The sequence below is a fragment of the Myxocyprinus asiaticus genome, chromosome 13 (genome assembly GCF_019703515.2).
Source record: "Myxocyprinus asiaticus isolate MX2 ecotype Aquarium Trade chromosome 13, UBuf_Myxa_2, whole genome shotgun sequence".
Classification (NCBI taxonomy): Eukaryota; Metazoa; Chordata; class Actinopteri; order Cypriniformes; family Catostomidae; genus Myxocyprinus; species Myxocyprinus asiaticus.
The window spans coordinates 36,379,088-36,396,968 of NC_059356.1; the positions used below are offsets into that span (position 1 = coordinate 36,379,088).

A 17,881-nucleotide genomic window follows, 5' to 3' on the forward strand; every position below is an offset into this window, starting at 1 on the left:
GGCCTGTTTGTCCTGCTCTCTCTCTGCTTACAAACTGAGCACCAGTGGGTGGGGCCAAGGGTGTGATAATGTAAAGCAGGCATTGATGTTGTTGCTGTAGAGGCGGTCATGAATTAATGGGCCCCCTAGTGACATAGTGAAGTCTCTGAAGTGCTTTTGGAGTTTTGGGTACTGCAATTTACAGTATGTTTTTATAGCAGAATGACCTCTTATGTCAAAATATCAAGGAAAATGTATTTCCTCATGGCATGACCCCTTTAAAGTATATCTAGGTGTAAAAGCATGCCAGACAGTTCTGGGAGAAAATGGTAGCCAATCATTTTGATGGGAGGGCTTTGGTATTTTAGAATAACCAGAGCAACATTTGGGATGCTATGCAATGATATTGATGACATTGTCTGAGCGAATTACATATTCACATGGCTTGAGGCAAATTCACATGACTTTTTTTATCTATATTCCTCCAGCTGTTCAGAGTGGATCACGTTGTGGAATCATCGGGGAAAACAAGAGGCAGTGGAACATGCTTTTACATTAACAAAAGTTGGTGTACAGATGTAACAGTGTTGAAGAAGATGCGCTGTCCTAATTTAGAAGCACTCTTCATCAACTGTAAGCCTTCTACTTGCCACGGGAGTTTTCCTCATTTATTCTGGTGAATGTGTACATCCCGCCACAAGCATGCATGAATGCAGTGCTGCAACAGCTGGCTGATCACAGATACAGAGCAACAACACCCAGACTCTCTTATCATTATTCTGGGAGATTTTAGGAGGATGTGTGCCGGGACTTCCGGAAACAAAAGACTAGGAAAGCTTCAGGCCCAGACAAGTCTGTGCTAACCAGCTAGCCCCCATCTTCACACAGATTTTCAATAGATCACTGGAGAAGTTTGAAGTTCCCTCTTTCCCTCAAAAAACCCCAAATCACAGGACTTAATGACTACAGACCTGTCGCTCTCACGTCTGTGGTCATGAAGTCATTTGAAACACTGGTTTTGGCCTACCTGAAGGACATCACTGGAGCCCTGCTAGACCCCCTTCAGTTTGCTTACTGAGCAAACAGGTCTGTGGATGATGCTGTCAACATGGGACTGCATTATATCCTGCATTACATCCTGCAACACCTCGACAGACCTGGACTTATGCAAGGATCCTATTTGTGGATTTCAGTTCAGCCTTCAATACCAACATGACTGATCTTCTCTCAACCAAACTGACCCAGCTCTCTGTACCCACCCCAATCTGTCAGTGGATAACCAGCTTTCTGACAGATAGGCAGCAGCTAGTGAGACTGGGTAAAATCACATCCGGGACCTTTACTATAAGCACTGATGCGCCTCACGGATGCATTCTCTCTCCACTGCTCTTCTCCCTGTACGTGAATGACTGCACTGCAAAGGAACCCTCTGTAAAGCTCCTGAAGTTTGCAGATGACACCACGGTCACTGGCCTCATCTGCGATGGTGACGAGTCTGCATACAGATGGGAGGTTGAACAGCTGGCTGTCTGGTGCAGTCACAACAACCTTGAGCTGAACATATTCAAAACAGTGGAGATGATAGTGGACTTCAGGAGAAATCCCCCCCGCCCAACAATCGTGAACAGCACTGTGGCAGCAGTGGAGTCATTCAGGTTCCTGGGATCTACCATCTCTCAGGACCTGAAGTGGGACACCCACATAGACTCCATTGTGAAGAAGGCTTAGCAGAGGTTGTAATTCCTTCGCCAGCTGAGGAAGTTCAACCTGCCACTGGAGCTGCTGACTCAGCCGTCATTGAGTCTGTCCTGTGAACATCTATAACTGTCTGGTTTGGTTCAGCCACCAAATCAGACAGAAGGAAACTACAACGGCAGTCAGGACTGCCGAGAGGATTATTGGTGCCCCACTGCCCACCCTCCAAGACCTGTACATTTCCAGAGTGAGGAAACGTGCAGGTAGAATCACTCTGGACCCCACACACCCTACCCACTCCCAGGGTCGGGGAGTAACGAAATACATGTAATGGGAATAGTATTTAAAATACAAAATATAAGTAACTGTATTCCCCTACAGTTACAATTTAAATCATTGGTATTTAGAATACAGTTACATTCAAAAAGTATTTTGATTACTGAAGAGATTACTTTGCATTTTATTGTCATTTGTTTCATTTAATATTTAGTCCTTTCAGATGGAAAACATTTATACATATAAATGATGCGATCCAAAGTGCATTTGAACAGCGGTGAAACACTTTCTTATGATGTGTTACATTCATACGAGCAGACAGAGAAGTAAGTTTGAGGTAAGTTTGGAGCAGAAGAAATAGAAATAAACCTTGTGTAAATTGTCAGCTACCAGGCACGATCATATTTTTTATCAAGAAAATTCACGTTGGATCATAATTTCTTTTTTTCTAGTAAGACCTTTGATATTAGGGCAAAAATCGTATTCTTGATGATAATTTTTGTATTGTTTTCCTGTAAAAATATCTACAAATCCTTAAAACAACATAAATTTGATTGATCTTGTTTTCAAAACAACTCTGCATAAGATATTTAGGTTTTTCAGAGAATGTATTTTTAACGTGTATTTTGTCTTACTGTACTGGCAGAGTTTTTATAGTCAAAACAAGTGAAAAAATCAACCAGTGCTGAAGAAGTAATCCAAAGTGTTTAGAATACGTTACTGAATTTGAGTAATCTAACGGAATATGTTACAAATTACATTTTTCAGCATGTATTCTGTAATCTGTAGTGGAATACATTTAAAAGTAACCCTCCCAACCCTACCCACTCCTTTTTTGAACTGTTGCCCTCTGGTCGGTGCTACAGAGAACTAAGCACCAGGACAACCAGGCACAAGAACAGTTTTTACCACATGAACAATTAAAATGCCTTCAGGACTCCCATGCAATAATGTATAAATATGTCATGTACATATGTAAATTCACTCATATTTAATTCAATAACTGTACATACCCCTATCTTGCACATATATTACCACTTGCACATGTACATACACCATTCTGTGTTATATGTCCTATTTTTTTTGTGTCTATTTACACTCTTACCTTGTTTTATATTCTGTGTCTCACTGTAATGCTCTGTGTGCACTTGCTTGTTTGTAAAAAACAAAGACAAAACATAAATGTGTACATTAAAGCACCTTCAATGGAAAAGTCTATTGAGGAGGGAGAGTGTACAGCACCGAGAATACATATTTAAAACTTTAAACTGTCACACTGTTCCAAAAGTATAACCAAAACTTGTAAACATTACATATGTAAACATGAGACTGGTGTGACTGAATCGCTTACCAGCCCTGACTACGGAAAGCCAGTAACTTTTGCATGATGGAGCAAAGCTTCACCAACAGGAATTATGTTATTGTATAATACATGTAACTCAAGTAAGTTTGTTTATCCAACTAGAAAAGTAGTCCCACAAAAAGGACAATTTAGACACTTTACAGATCAAATAAATATTTTTCTAGGATAATTAATGTAAATGCTTTACAAAAATATGAGCTTCACAGTTGCATTTAAACCCTCTGATGTGATAGCCTATTAGACCTCCATTGTAAATGCATTATTGTACATACGTTTTACCTTTCTTTTTACAAACTGAGAGACGAGTCAGATTTTTTTTTTCTGAATTAATTGAAGTAATCCTAACACTAACCTATGTCACACATGCTGTCAGTAGAGTTTAAATTGTGTTTAACTCTGAATATTCCCTGAACAACTCTCACTTTCTCAGAATTGTGGTAGAAATCTCACATTTTGACATAGGGATCTGAGAAACCATTCACATCCATGGCGGCCAGATGGGCACAGCGTTGCACTCCGACACACAAGCCCCCTCGCCGGCCCTCTCCTTCTCCATCTGCAGGCGGGGGCAGTAACTGCAGTGAAAGCAACAGGCGGCCTCTTTCTTCCAAACTGGTCAGCTGTTCATTCTCCCACTGCAGAACAAATGAAATACTGAACTGTAAGGGAGAAGATTCAAAGACTATTAAAAGAAGAAATGATAGAGAATGGAGATGTTGATTTACCCTGACATGAAAAGGAAAAGGGTGAATGGAGAGTAAGATATTTCAGATGTCATGAGAGAATAAGTGTGAAAGAATAATATACTTTAATCATTTTTAATCAAATTAATCATCTGTATTACAAGTGACAGACTAGGAGACTCAGCACACTGCATACAACTGAACCAACTATATGAACTTCCTCAGGATAATTATAAACAGCTGGTCTTGGCATGTTACGGTTTTACTGTGATTTGACACTACATACTAGGCTAATTTTGTATTTGAACGGTTGACATCTAATTTTGCAATCCTCAAATAATTTGGCAAATATTTTGTTTCTCATATTTTCATTAATTGCTGGTATGACAAAGCATACAGGTCTTGTCCATATACATAATGTTATTTATTTAAATTGTGTTTTAAATTTTTAAGTATTTCTTCTTTAAACAGCAATGTATTCTAATTGTATTTTAATGTTATAATCATGCTTTTTTAACAGTCTCATATTAAAGGAATATTCAGTACAAGTTAAGCTCAATTAACAGCATTTGTGGCATAATGTTGATTTCTACTAAAAACATTTTCGACTTCATGGTTACAGTAAAGCACTTACAATGAAAGTAAATAGAGCCAGTCCATAAACATTAAAATACACTTTGCTATAAAAGTATAGCCACAGGACGTAAATATTATACATTTTAACATGCTTTTAGTGTGCTAAAATTGCTTACTAACCATATCGGTGTAAATTTACACTCATGGGAAAAAGAAAGTACACCCTCCTTGAATTCTATGGTTTTACGTATCAGGACATAATAAAAATCATCTGGTCCTTAGCAGGTCTTAAAATTAGGTAAATACAACCACAGATGAACAACAACACATGACATATTACACCGTGTCATGATTTATTTAACAAAAATAAAGCCAAAATGGAGAAGCCATGTGTGAAAAACTAAGTACATCTTATGTTTCAATAGCTTGTAGATCCATCTTTAGCAGCAATAACTTAAAGTAATCAGTTCCTGTATGACTTTATCAGTCTCTCACATCGTTGTGGAGGAATTTTGGCCCACTCTTCTTTACAATGTTGCTTCAGTTCATTGAGGTTTGCGGGCATTTGTTTATGCACAGCTCTCTCAAGGTCCCACCACAGCATTTCAATCGGGTTGAGGTATGGACTTTGACTGGGCTATTGCAACACCTTGATTCTTTTCTTTTTCAGCCAGTGCTTGGGATCATTGTCCTGTTGCATGACCCAATTTCGGCCAAGCTTTAGGTGTTGGACAGATGGCCTCACATTTGACTCTAGAATACTTTGGTATACAGAGGAGTTCATGGTCAACTCAGTGTGCCGAGGTCCTGTGGCTGAAAAACAAGCCCAAATCATCACCCCTCCACCACCGTGCTTGACAGTTGGTATGAGGGGTTTGTGCTGATATGCTGTGTTTGGTTTTCACCAAACGTGGCACTGTGCATTATGGCCAAACATCTCCACTTTGGTCTCGTCTTTCCAAAGGACATTGTTCCAGAAGTCTTGTGGTTTGTTCAGATGCAACTTTGCAAACCTAAGCCGTGCTGCCCTGTTCTTTTTTGAGAGAAGAGGCTTTCTCCTGGCAACCCTTCCAAACAAACCATACTTGTTCAGTCTTTTTCTAATTTTACTGTCATGAACTTTAACATATAATATGCTAACTGAGGCCTGTAGCGTCTGAGATGTAACTCTTGGGTTTTTTGCAATTTCTCTGAGCATTGCACGGTCAGACCTTGGGGTGAATTTGCTGGGACATCCACTCCTGGGAAGATTGGCAGCTGTCTTGAATGTTTTCCACTTGTGAATAATCTTTCTCACTGTAGAATTATAACCCTTCCCAGATTGATGGGCAGCAACAATTGCTTCTCTAAGATCATTGCTGATGTCTTTCCTCCTTGGCATTGTGTTAGCACACACCTGAATGCTCCAGACCAAAAAACTACTAAAACTTCAGCTTTTATAGACGTGGTTACACTTGCTAATGATCAATTAATCAAGGGCATTTGATTAGCAGCACCTGGCTACTACTTAGCCTCTTAATTCCTATTTAGTTTTTCACACATGGCCTCTCCATTTTGGCTTTATTTTTGTTAAATAAATCATGACACGGTGTAATATGTCATGTGTTGTTGTTCATCTGAGGTTGTACTGACCTAATTTTAAGACCTGCTAAGGACCAGATGATTTTTATTATGTCCTGATACATAAAACCATAGAATTCAAGGAGGGTGTACTTTCTTTTTCCCATGACTGTATATCCAATTCCAGGATTACAGGGTTTCGTTGCCATGACAGCAAAGATGTAATATTGGATAAACTTTACACAGACAAGGTTATTATGTGATTTTATCACACTAGCATCATGTTAACATGTAGAATGTTTACATCTTATGTCTATACTTTTGAAACAATGTGTGTTTTAGCATTTATGGACTGGCTCTATTGTAAGTGCCTTATTGTAACCACTTTTTTTTTGTTTTGTTTTGTTTTTTATAAACGAGGGGTGAGTCAAAATAATTTTTTGTGTTAATAAACACTACACAAATACTGTTTATTGAGCTTGATTTGTATTGAGACCTGAATATTCCTTCAATTGAGAGATTTCCTAAATGTATTTATTTATTTGTTTTTAAAGTAAATTCGTCACACCACAGTACAATTTAAATGAACTAGTGAAAAAGTTGATTAAGAGTGGTAAAAAACTTCAAATAAATTGAGACCACTTACAGAATATTAAAACACACTTTCCATTACTCAAATATAGGCCTGTACATTTTAACCTCAAATCCTGATGTTGAAAAAGTTAATTAATCATTGTTCATTTTTCAATTACTTATTCATTGCAATTGTTCCTGTAAAGTTCCTGTCTCCTGCACAAAATTTCCTTAAAATGCAAACAACGATTCTAATACAATTTGAGGTTTCTTCGAAATTGAATTTCTTATCGAAACCGCATAATGTGCATTTGTACACAATCTTTGTCCTCTCACAGTCCTCTGCAGTTGCTCTCTGAAGAATTGTATGTTCAGATTCATCCACTACCGCACACAGACAGTCATTTATCATTCTCTCTTCCTGGTCCATTTGAGCTCAGCTCAGCTTCAGTGGCTTTCAATGGGGCAAACGGCAAGATCTTACCATAGCTTCTTCAGGGTTGTGTGAAATATGTAGACCTAATGAGACATAATTAACTGATTTGGTGAAATGCTCATACTCACACTCACACACACGTTATTAAGGCTTGAAAGAAGCTTATTTGGATGCACATTAATAATGCATGCACAGAAAGCTCAAGTGTGTCTCTGAATATATAACACTTACACTGAAAGAGCAACATTATTTACATTAAATATTGGATGATCCATCTGTACACATTAAAAACGTTTGTTTTGATTACACTTAGCTGGGTCGGATAGACAAGAATGTAATTGGGAGGGGAAAAAAGTGTTAGATCGATGCAGAAACAGAGGAAACAAAAATACAAACATCTGTATATATTTTGGATTTCACGTTTAAAGGGCTAATTCACCCCAAAATGAATATTCTGTCATAATTTAATCACCCTCATGTAGTTCCAAACCTGTATGACTTTCTTTCTTCTGTGGAACACAAAAGGATTTATGTTATAGGCAGTATAACACCCTCAGTCACCATTCACTTTCATTGTTTTTTAAAAAAAACAAAATTATATGGTGACTGAGGCTAACATCCTGGCTATAACATAAATCCTTCTGTGTTCTACAGAAGAAAGAAAGTCATACAGGTTTGGAATGGCATAAGGAATGACCCAGTGATCTTACATGTTCACATTTTGCTTTGATATAATAATGTTGGAAATGATTTACTATACGTTTTGAAGAAACTGTGATAGCTTTTCAAATGAAAACTCACAAAGTGAGCAATAATCCTTAGATATGGAGGTGTTTGATTTTATACCTGTCTCTCTTCCCCTAATGCTGCCTTCCTTTGTGTTTAGCTGTCTGTCTCTCTCTCTCCCTTTCCTTGTCGCACCCTCTCAGTATTTGAGCAAAAAGACCAGATCAATAGGGTAGTCATCACAGTGTCTCTCTCCCCCTGTTTGTTTTTCTAAAAAGGGTCTTGTTATTTCTAGTTCTTTACCTTGCGCTCTGAAATTCCCCTTACAGCCCTATCTGCCACGCTGTGTGTGCGTCTGTGTATGTGTTTGTGTGGGGGGTGTGGGTGTGTATGCCCATTAGAGAGAAGCATGCCAAGCCAAACCTGTTTGTTGGCAAGTGTGATGTTTCAATAATGTAATTGTGTGTGGACAGATACAGATAGTGTGTGTGAGGGAAGAGAGAGAGAGGGAGAGTTCTACTGAGTGAAAGTAGTGTTGCCAGACGTTCATTAATTTAACAGTGAAGAGACACATACAGATAGTGGGTAGACAGAGGGGTGACCTCTGCTTCATAAACAGACAACTCATAACACAAACAGCGAGGAGAGCAGCCCTTGTGTCTAATGCTTGAGAGACAGACAAAATAGCTGCACATATACAGTAATTCACTGCCGTATAAAGTCAACTATGCTAAAAAAATCACCACTCAGATATTGCGGTCAGTTGCAATTGTTGCGGTGTCTCACTTAAAAGTTTTAGTGGCATTTTCAGATATATGCTGTTCGCAGGAGGGCAGGCAGATAAATATGCAATGTTAAGGTGAAAATGCATACTTACCACAAGAAGAAAGAATATCATGTTCATTATTTGTATGAGATGTGATAAGCAAATATCAGATAGAAAATGGAAACTGGATTCAAAATTTGCATAAAAGCTGAAGTGTCTTGTTTTATGTTAAAATTATTTCTGCAATCCTAGTTTAAAGGGATAATTCACCCAAAACTGAAAATTCTCTCATCATTTACTCACCCTCATGCTATTCCAGATGTGTATGACTAACTTTCTTCTGCAGAACACAAATTAAGATTTTTAGAAGAATATTTCAGCACTGTAGGTCTGTTCAATGCAAGTGAATGGTGATCAAAACTTTGAAGCTCCAAAAATCACATAAAGGCAGCATAAAAGTAATCCATACGACTCCAGTGGTTAAATCCATATATTCTGAAGCGATATGATAGGTGTGGGTGAGAAACAGAAAAATATTTAAGTTTTTTTTTTTTTTTTTTTACTATAAATCTACACTTTCACATACTTTTTCTTTTGTTTTTGGCAATTCACATTACTTGTGCATATTGCCACCTATTGGGCAGGGAGAAGAATTTATAGTGAAAAAGGACTTGAATATTGATTAATTTTATGCTGCCTCTATGTGCTTTTTGGAGCTTCAAAGTTCTGGCCGCCATTCACTTGCATTGTATGGACCAATACAGATTAGATATTCTTCTAAAAATCTTTGTTTGAGTTCAGCAGAAGAAAGAAAGTCATACACATCTGGGATGGCATGAGGGTGAGTAAATGATGAGAGAATTTTCATTTTCAGGTAAACAATCCCTTTAATATACAAAGACATCTGCAGCAGGCGGCAGAGATTAAGTAATCCATTTGTAGGTTGATTTTTGTACAAGACATGTAAACACTGGTTCTGTGGTGCTATAAAAACATTGTTCTGTTTGTTTGAGCATCCAGACCAGCCTGAGACAGCAACGTTGACTCATCCATTGACATGAGTTTGGGGCAGGAATATCTATTTGCTGATGAATGTGTTCTGGAAACCTCTTTGAAAACAATCATTATTTTTGCAACTTTTTTTGGTGACACTAGAGATGCAGATTTTAGCAACAATATTTATTTATTTATTTATTTATTCATTTTGCTAAATGATTTTTACACGCCTCATTGTACAAACTTCACATAAAAAGTAGACATTTTTGCAAGAAAATCCTGCAATGTTTTAGTCATTTAAGGGCTTTGGACAAATTAGCTACAATGTAGCAGATGGCAGAGCAGCAGTGGATTTCCTTACAGCAGCGCAACTTTCTTCGACTACTTAAATTGCCAATACCATTTCTGAATGGGATAAATTAATTTAGCGTGGGTTTAAATGTTTTAGCTTGAATTGCCTTGGCTTTTGGCTGCTGTGTTCTATTGAAGTTTCAAACTAATGACCCTCATCATGCAGTCTCACTAATGACAATGAGGGGGAGTTACCAGCAGGTAAACAGGTGCACAATGAAACCAGGACTGCATACACACATACACACACACAGCCGCACAGCCGCACAGCTTTCAGATTCAGATTTGCCTGATTAGCTGGCAGATGGCGTGGCAGCAGTCATCAGCCTCCACCATAATCTGTATGTGTGTCAGTCATGACACCAAATCAAGAGCTTGAAATAAACACTGTGACTGTTGCACCATAAACCTTGTCTGTGGCTGTAAGATTTTTTTTTTGTCCCTTGGGTATGCACTCTGTAGTGGTCCACCAAAATGAAACCCATTTTGGTGGACCACTACAGAGTGCATACCCCAGGGACAAAAAAAATATCTTAAAGGGATAGTTCACAAAAAAATGAAAATTCTCTCATTTACTCACCTTCATGCCATCTCAGATGTGTATGATTTACTTTCTTCAGCTGAACACAAATAAAGATTTTTAGAAGAATATCTCAGCTCTGTTGGTCCATACAATGCAAGTGGATTGTGGCCTGAACTTTGAATCTCCAAAAAGCACATAAAATCAGCATAAAAGTAATCCATAAGACTCCAGTGGTTAAATAGGTGTGGGTAAGAAACAGATCAATATTTAAGTCCTTTTTTACTACAAATTCTTCTCCCTGCCCAGTAGGTGGCAATACTGTATGCACGAAGAATGCGAATCACCAAAAACAAAAGAAGAATGTGAAAGTGGAAATTTATAGTAAAAGGATTTAAAAATGCATCTGTTTCTCACTCACACTTATATTGCTTCTGAAGATCTAGATTTAATCACTGGAGTCTTATGGATTACTTTTATGCTGTCTTTATGTGCTTTTTGGACCTTCAAAGTTCTGGTCATCATTCACTTGTATTGTATGGACCAACAGAGCTGAGATAGTCTTCTAAAAACTTTAGTATATTATATTATATTATAGCCTATTCTATTCTATTCTATTCTATTATATATAAATGTAATAATGATAGCAAATGAGATGTCGCTGTGGTGGCGAGAGGTGTGGTCGAGCATTAGTGTGTGAATGGAGAGCGAGATCAGGGATGAGAATGGTAAGGATTGCCACCTGTTTATAATGACTCAAACACAGTCCCGGTTCTACGGGGGTGCTTGAGGGTGCTAAGCACCTTCAAACGAAACTTAGAGCACCCTCAATTGCAGACCAGGGCAAACTACTGCCTGCGGGTCGATTTATCATGAACGTTTTTTATTAGAGCTTTCATTTATCTGGCTTTTGGACCTATCGCGCATCCACAAGCTTTTAATATGCTCAGGGTTGCCAGATAATATATGCAACACCCCAGTCAGAGATTTATACTTGCAAAAATTGGAAATATTTCGCCTTATGTCACACTTAATTTATACAATCTGGCAACCATACATGTGAGTGCACGCGCTTTCTCTCATAAAAAACAAACAAACAACAACTTAGCGCTCAGTAGTGCACAGAGGGGACACGCGAGTAAAACCAAGTGAGAGAGGAATATATTTATTCTTTGTGTTATTTGTAAAATGTTGAAGTCCCTCACACCTGTATGTGAATGTTACTCTGGCAGTAATCATTTATCAGTGTCATGCAGCCTGTTTTATTCAGTGGTGTGCTGAATGGGTTGCCAAACACTGACAAGACCCACATCATGACCCATGAGCGTGTAAACAGGTTGATAATGTTCTGAGAATAAAACAAGTAAACGGGTCCATTTTGCGGCCAACATTAAAATAAGCTTTTAGAATCTCTTTCCTGAATGTATTATTTTACTTTTAAACCAGACTCCTGATATAGAGTGTTGAATTGAATACTAAATTACCACTGCATTGAAGTATGGTAAAATAATCAATTAATAATTTTATTCAGCCTTTATTCAGATTTACTAACACATGATAGAAAGTATAGCAGCAAAACTTCAAGCAATCGCAGAATGGTCCCATCAGTCTGTATACATTTCTGAAAATTGTGTGCATGAGTGTATGAGTGTACTGCTACTTCTGGGCTTAAAAGATAAAACTATGCAGAACTTTTTATCTTCTCTGTTCCATGTTCTAATTAACGGCTGATGTGGCCCCAGTACCAAAATAATTGCACACCCCTGCTCAATTGAATATGTAAGACTAATACTGTAAATTGGCAAGCAGATTTTCTTGAATTCCAGCAAACACACAAAAATCCTTTCAATATGTGAATGCACAAAATTCTGCATCAAAACTTATAAACGTGTATGATTTTGCAAATCAGTATGTCCTAATCTGCAGGCGCAGAATTTTGCTGTCATTTTCAGCATCAGATCATGGGGGAAAAAAAAACCCAGAAGCAATAAATGTTTTGTACATTAAAAAAACTAACTTTTCTTTACGTTGTTTAAGTAGCATTTAAACATGATTTAATCTATTAAAAAATGTGTAATTATGATACATCTCCACTTTATACAGAGCACCCCCACTATTTTCAGAAGCACCCTCAGTGATTTTGATCTGGAACCGGGCCTGGTCTAACCCCTGTTTCTTGTTCTAGTGAGGGTGCGAGAGTTTAAAAGGAAGCCAGATGCCGGAGAAGGGAGAGAGACTGACACACCAGTCCTTTGTGCGTGGCGGTGCATCTGAGTGTTACGCTGAAGTTGAGTTAGAGTGTGTGTGGTGGAAAGCCCGATTTAAGTTGCCACTGAAAGGTGTTTTTTTTTTTGTTTGAGAGTGTAAAAAAACACGATATGTGGACTGATCACCCGGCTCTTGCATTCTTCTTTTATGAACGTTGTTACAGTTGCCTTTACAAAATTCAATGAACACTTTTTACAATATTTACTAAAATTCACTAAAAAGTTTAAATGTAAAAATAATGAAATTAGAGAAAATGTGCATCGTCCATTGACAAAGCTGTGGACAGGTTTTCGAACTGTTAGGGGCCATATACACAAGATTGTTCTACTTGTGTCCGCCTTCATTGTTTTTTTGTTTTTTGTTTTTTTTTTTGCAATTAACATTTTTATTGATTCATATACACATGACAGTGGAAAAAACTCAACACATATATAAAGAATCAACATTTAACATTTAAAACCTACTAATACAATCCCACCCTGACCCCTAATGAACACCCCTGTGGTCCCACATAACACACACGCAATCCAAAAAAAAAAAAAAAAAAAAAATATATATATATATATATATATATATATATATATATATATATACACACACACACAAATAAATAAAATAATAATAAACATACATGATTAAACTAAACTACACTCTCCACATCCCCTCCCCGAGAGTCCCCTAAAAAAACTAAATATTTGCCCCATTTTTTAGCAAATATGTCCCTAAACTGCCTCTTCAAATGTAGCTACCCTCCCCATTTCCACACACCACTCCGAAAAAGAGGGTGCTCCATTTGACTTCCAACCCCTTAAAATTACTTGCCTGCTGATCATGAGACTGGTCAGAACCCAATTTTTTTATGTGATTGTCCCCTAAATGCATAACCGCCCCATCACCCAAAATACGGAGTCTGGGACAAAGCGTTCAGTGTTCAAAACATCACACAAATACCTCTGAACCCTCAACCAAAACTCCTGGATCCTAACACACCCCCAAAAGACATGGGTAGTGTCTCCAACTTCTGATTGGCATCGCCAGCAAGTGGGTGTGTCTTTAAGACCAAGCCTATATAATCTAGAGGGGGTCCAATAAAATCTATGGAAAATCTTAAATTGCATAAGGTGAACCCTTGCATCTCTAGATACAGACTTGACATTTTTAAGAATCTTAGTCCACACTCCATCCTCCAATACCAAATTCAAATCTTTTTCCCATACTCTCTTGAGAGAAGTCAAGGCTCCATCCCCCAGACTCTGAATTAGTAGGGAGTAATACACTGATGCTTCATGGCCTTTTCCAAAAGCAGCAATCACCTCTCCCAAAGCACCTGCCGCTTTAGGGGGGTGCGTGCCACTCCCAAAAATAGTGCAGAGTAGGTGGCGAAGCTGTAAATACTTATAAAACTGAGATCTGGGAATGCCAAAATGTTGAACCAAATTTTCAAAAGGTCTCAATACTCCACCCTCATATAGGTCACCAAGTGCATTAACCCCCCTCACAATCCAATCTGACCAACAAAAAGGGGACTTATTAATACATAGTTTAGGGTTCAGCCATATGCTCGAGGCAACATTTAAATAAATGTCAGAATTAAACACTCTGGACACTTTTGCAAATGCAAAATAACGGGGTGCGACTTAACCTCTCCAGCTAGTTTAATCGAAAGGCTTTGCAGTGGCGAGATAGGGGCAAGAACTTCCTTTTCAATACAAAACCAGGGAGGGGCTCTCTCAGGTGGAAGCGACCAATGAGCCAAGTGTCTAAGACCGAATGCATAATAATAAAACAAAATCTTGGGTAGGCCTAACCCACCATTGTCAGTTGGCCTATGTAACTTATTGAAATTTAACCTGGGACATTTACCATTCCAAATAAAGGACTTCGCTATGCTATTAAATTGCTTGAAATAAGAGAGGGGGACATCTACAGGGAGAGACTGAAGCAGGTAGTTGAATTTTGGAATACAATTCATTTTAATAACATTAACCTTCCCAATCATCGATAAATGTAATGAAGCCCACCTGCCCACATCGCTTGAAAACCTTTCGCTTCATTGTTTTAACAATTGTATTTTAAATTTTTTTGTAACACTTACAAAATAAGGTTCTATTTGTTAACATTAGCAGATGCATTAGGTATCATAAACTAACAATGATCTATTTTTTACAGCATTTATTAATCTTGGTTAATGTTAATTAAAAAATATACAATTGTTCATAGTTACTTAAAATAAGTTGATAATACCCTAAATAATGTCAACATACACAACGTTTAACATTAAAACTGTATTAGCATTTGTTGAAATTAGCATTAATTGTTAGTTCATGTTAACAAATGTAGTTAACTAATGTTAACAAATGCAAAAAAAGATGTGCTAAACAGCATCTTTAACCGTTACGGCATCTAGCTATTTTTCTGCATTTCACGCCATGACAAGTTAAAAAGAAGTTAAACTTTTAAAAAAACTCATCTTAACATATCTGTATGCTATTAACTTTCCACAGCACACCATCTTGCTGTTTTTAATGAAATGAACACGTCCTGTATAAACATGTAAATTACCACTGCTGTTAATATGCCAAGTGTGCATATTGGCCAATAATCTCGCAATTTCCAAATATTGACCATGATATCAGTCTCTCCCTAATTCTCTCTGTTCTTCTTCCATGTTTGACTTTTATTTCATATTTCCCTGTAGTATTTAGTGCTGCTTTCCTTCTGCATGCTTTATTTTATCAACCCAGCCCCTGAACAATAACTCTCTCTGTCTTTGTGATCCCTCAAAGCAGTTCAGCAGTTTTCCCCTGTCAGTTCTAGTTCTCTTCCTCCAGAGGTCTACGAATGTGTTGTCACATTCACTCATCCGGCACCCTCTGTCCATTCATAACCCTGTAACCTCTCCCTCCCTTTCTCTTCATCTTTTCTGTAAGTGCCTGTGTCTGTGCCTTGTTTCACATAATCCTCCCTCATCTCTCCACTTCCTTTGAAACTGTTTTTATTCTGGTCCCTAAAATTTCTGGTGCTTTCAAGTGTTGTGCTTCCTCTGTCCTCACAAATTTATCTTCGATCACTTTATTAATGAAAGAGCTGAGAAACAGAGAGAGATGGAGGGATAGAGAAGATGAATATAAAATAAAGAATGTATTAAAGGAACATTCGCATAAAAATGAAAGTTCTGCCATCACCCTCGTGTCGTTCCATACTTGTATGGAAGTTTAGCAGAATGTTGATGGCACTTGTTTCCATAAAATAAAAGTGAATCGTGACCAGGGGCTGTAAAGCGTGGTGAATCAGACTCATGCATTTTACAGTATTTCCAGTCTTCTGAAGCCATGCAATGGCCATTGATAATCTTGTCAACATAATTACTGACTTTTTTTTTATCAACGATAACGAGGGTGAGATGAAAATATACATCATATCCTAAACTGCTTAAACATGAGGAATTCCTTACAGAGTACCTTCAAAAAAGTAACTAAAATTTTAATATATTCATTACATACTGAAGTATTTGTTTATACATTTTTAAAATATTTTAATATTTAGTTAAAGTTTGGTCTGTTATAATTTGAAACATGTTTTGAAGTGTGTTAGTTTTGTTGACTAAATTGCTATGCCATTTTAGTCAGAGTAAAATTGACTAAAATTAATTAATTTGACACAATGAAATTGTGGTGGTGTGGGTGTGGGTGTGGCCGAGTGACGTCTGTGGAGAGCCAGGCCGGGAGAGGAAGAATGGTAAGGATTGACACCTGTGGGAAATCACCTCTAACAGCTGTTTTGTGTTGCAGTGAGAGCTGGAGGGGGACAAAAGGGCAGTCCAAACTGCCGGAGGGGGAGAGAGAGACACACACAAATCTGACTGTGTACATTTACGTTGTGCTGAAAAGCAAACTGTTTTGTGTTAAGCTGAAAAGTGGGAAAATAAAGATTTACGTGGACTGTTCACCTGGCCCCCACTTCCTCCTTCAAAATAGCAAGAGACCTGTCACAGTGGTGCCGAAACTCAGGATTAGGAGGAAGAAAGGCCGTCACGGAGTCCTCGCCATTTGCCGAAGCCATCAAGACTCTTGCCGACATCCACCAGACCCAACATCAAGCCGTCCTGGACTTACGTGCGGAGCAGGAGCAGTATTTCCAGGTCCCTGGCCGCAGCCATAGCCCAACCCCCAATCACGCTTGCTAAGATGGGGCCACAAGATGATCCAGAGGCCTTCATGGAGTACTTTGAGCGGGCGGCTGAAGCATGGGGCTGGCCCAACACCCAGTAGGCAGCCTGATTCCTGCCCTTGCTGTCCTGTGAAGCCCAGCTCGTGGCCCAACAATTTCTGGTCGTGAACGTTATGGAGTACGTGGGTCTAAAGTGGGCCATCTTGCAACGGGTTGGCTGTAACCCTGAACAACACTGGCAGCACTTCCGTACGGTCGCCCGTTGCAAAATGCGGTTGCCCATTTGCCTTCGCTCAACAGCTCCATGATGCCTGCTGGAGGTGGCTGCTGGCAAAGGATCGCTATGCCGAAGCTGTCATCGACCGCATGGTACTGGAGCAGTTCGTCAGTTGGTTACCAAAAAGAACGGCTGAGTGGGTCTAGTGCCACTGCCCGGCATCGCTGATGGAGACAATCCAGCTGGCTGAGGACTATTTGGTGGCGTATTCGGGGGCCGGCGAGCCCTCTTCTTCTTTCTCTCTCTCTCCCTCTCTCTCTCTTCCCTCCCCCTCTCCTTCCCCTCATCCTGTTCCTATTCCCCATAAATGTGGAATTCTGACCCCAAAACCGGTTCCCTGTTCCCGTGGGCCGTTCAACCAGCCGGTTTTCCCTAAACCTCTCCATTCTCCCCCACAGGCTGGTGAATCCACTACTGCGGGTGTGGGCGTGAAGTCTGGGCCAGTCTGCTGGAGCTGCGGGGAACCTGGGAATTTCCAGGACCGATGCCCCACGATGGAGGTGGAGACATTGGTCCGGATCCCCGATGTGCCACAGGTTGTCCCCGATCAAGCAGGAGCGTACTGTGAGAATTAAGGGGGGTACATACCAAGCCTTGGTGGATTCAGGTTGTAATCAAATCTCCATTCACCAAAGCTTGGTTCAGTCTGAGGCTTTGGATATGAGC

The 17,881-nt window shown here is 39.0% G+C and overlaps 2 protein-coding genes across 8 annotated transcripts in view; one reads left to right on the forward strand and one right to left on the reverse strand.

Annotated features, from left to right (window-relative positions):
- LOC127450890 (zinc finger protein 62 homolog) overlaps positions 1–17,881 on the forward strand; it is a 37,432-nt gene that overhangs the window by 17,137 nt on the left and 2,414 nt on the right. For 2 of the 6 annotated variants that reach the window (XM_051715342.1, XM_051715343.1), the window contains exon 3: positions 468–2,377. The exons of 2 other annotated variants lie outside the window; for them this stretch is intronic. In XM_051715342.1, the coding sequence (XP_051571302.1) occupies positions 468–659 (192 nt within the window). In that variant the 3' untranslated portion in view covers positions 660–2,377. Of the gene's footprint in view, positions 1–467; positions 2,378–17,881 lie in introns of those variants that run through there. 2 more of the 6 variants (XR_007899037.1, XR_007899038.1) reach the window with 2 other exon arrangements.
- Positions 1–17,881, reverse strand: part of LOC127450892 (double C2-like domain-containing protein alpha) — a 55,879-nt gene that overhangs the window by 11,219 nt on the left and 26,779 nt on the right. For both annotated transcript variants that reach the window (XM_051715346.1, XM_051715347.1), the window contains one exon: positions 3,764–3,948. In XM_051715346.1, coding sequence (XP_051571306.1) covers positions 3,764–3,948 — 185 coding nt within the window. The remainder of the gene's footprint in view (positions 1–3,763; positions 3,949–17,881) is intronic.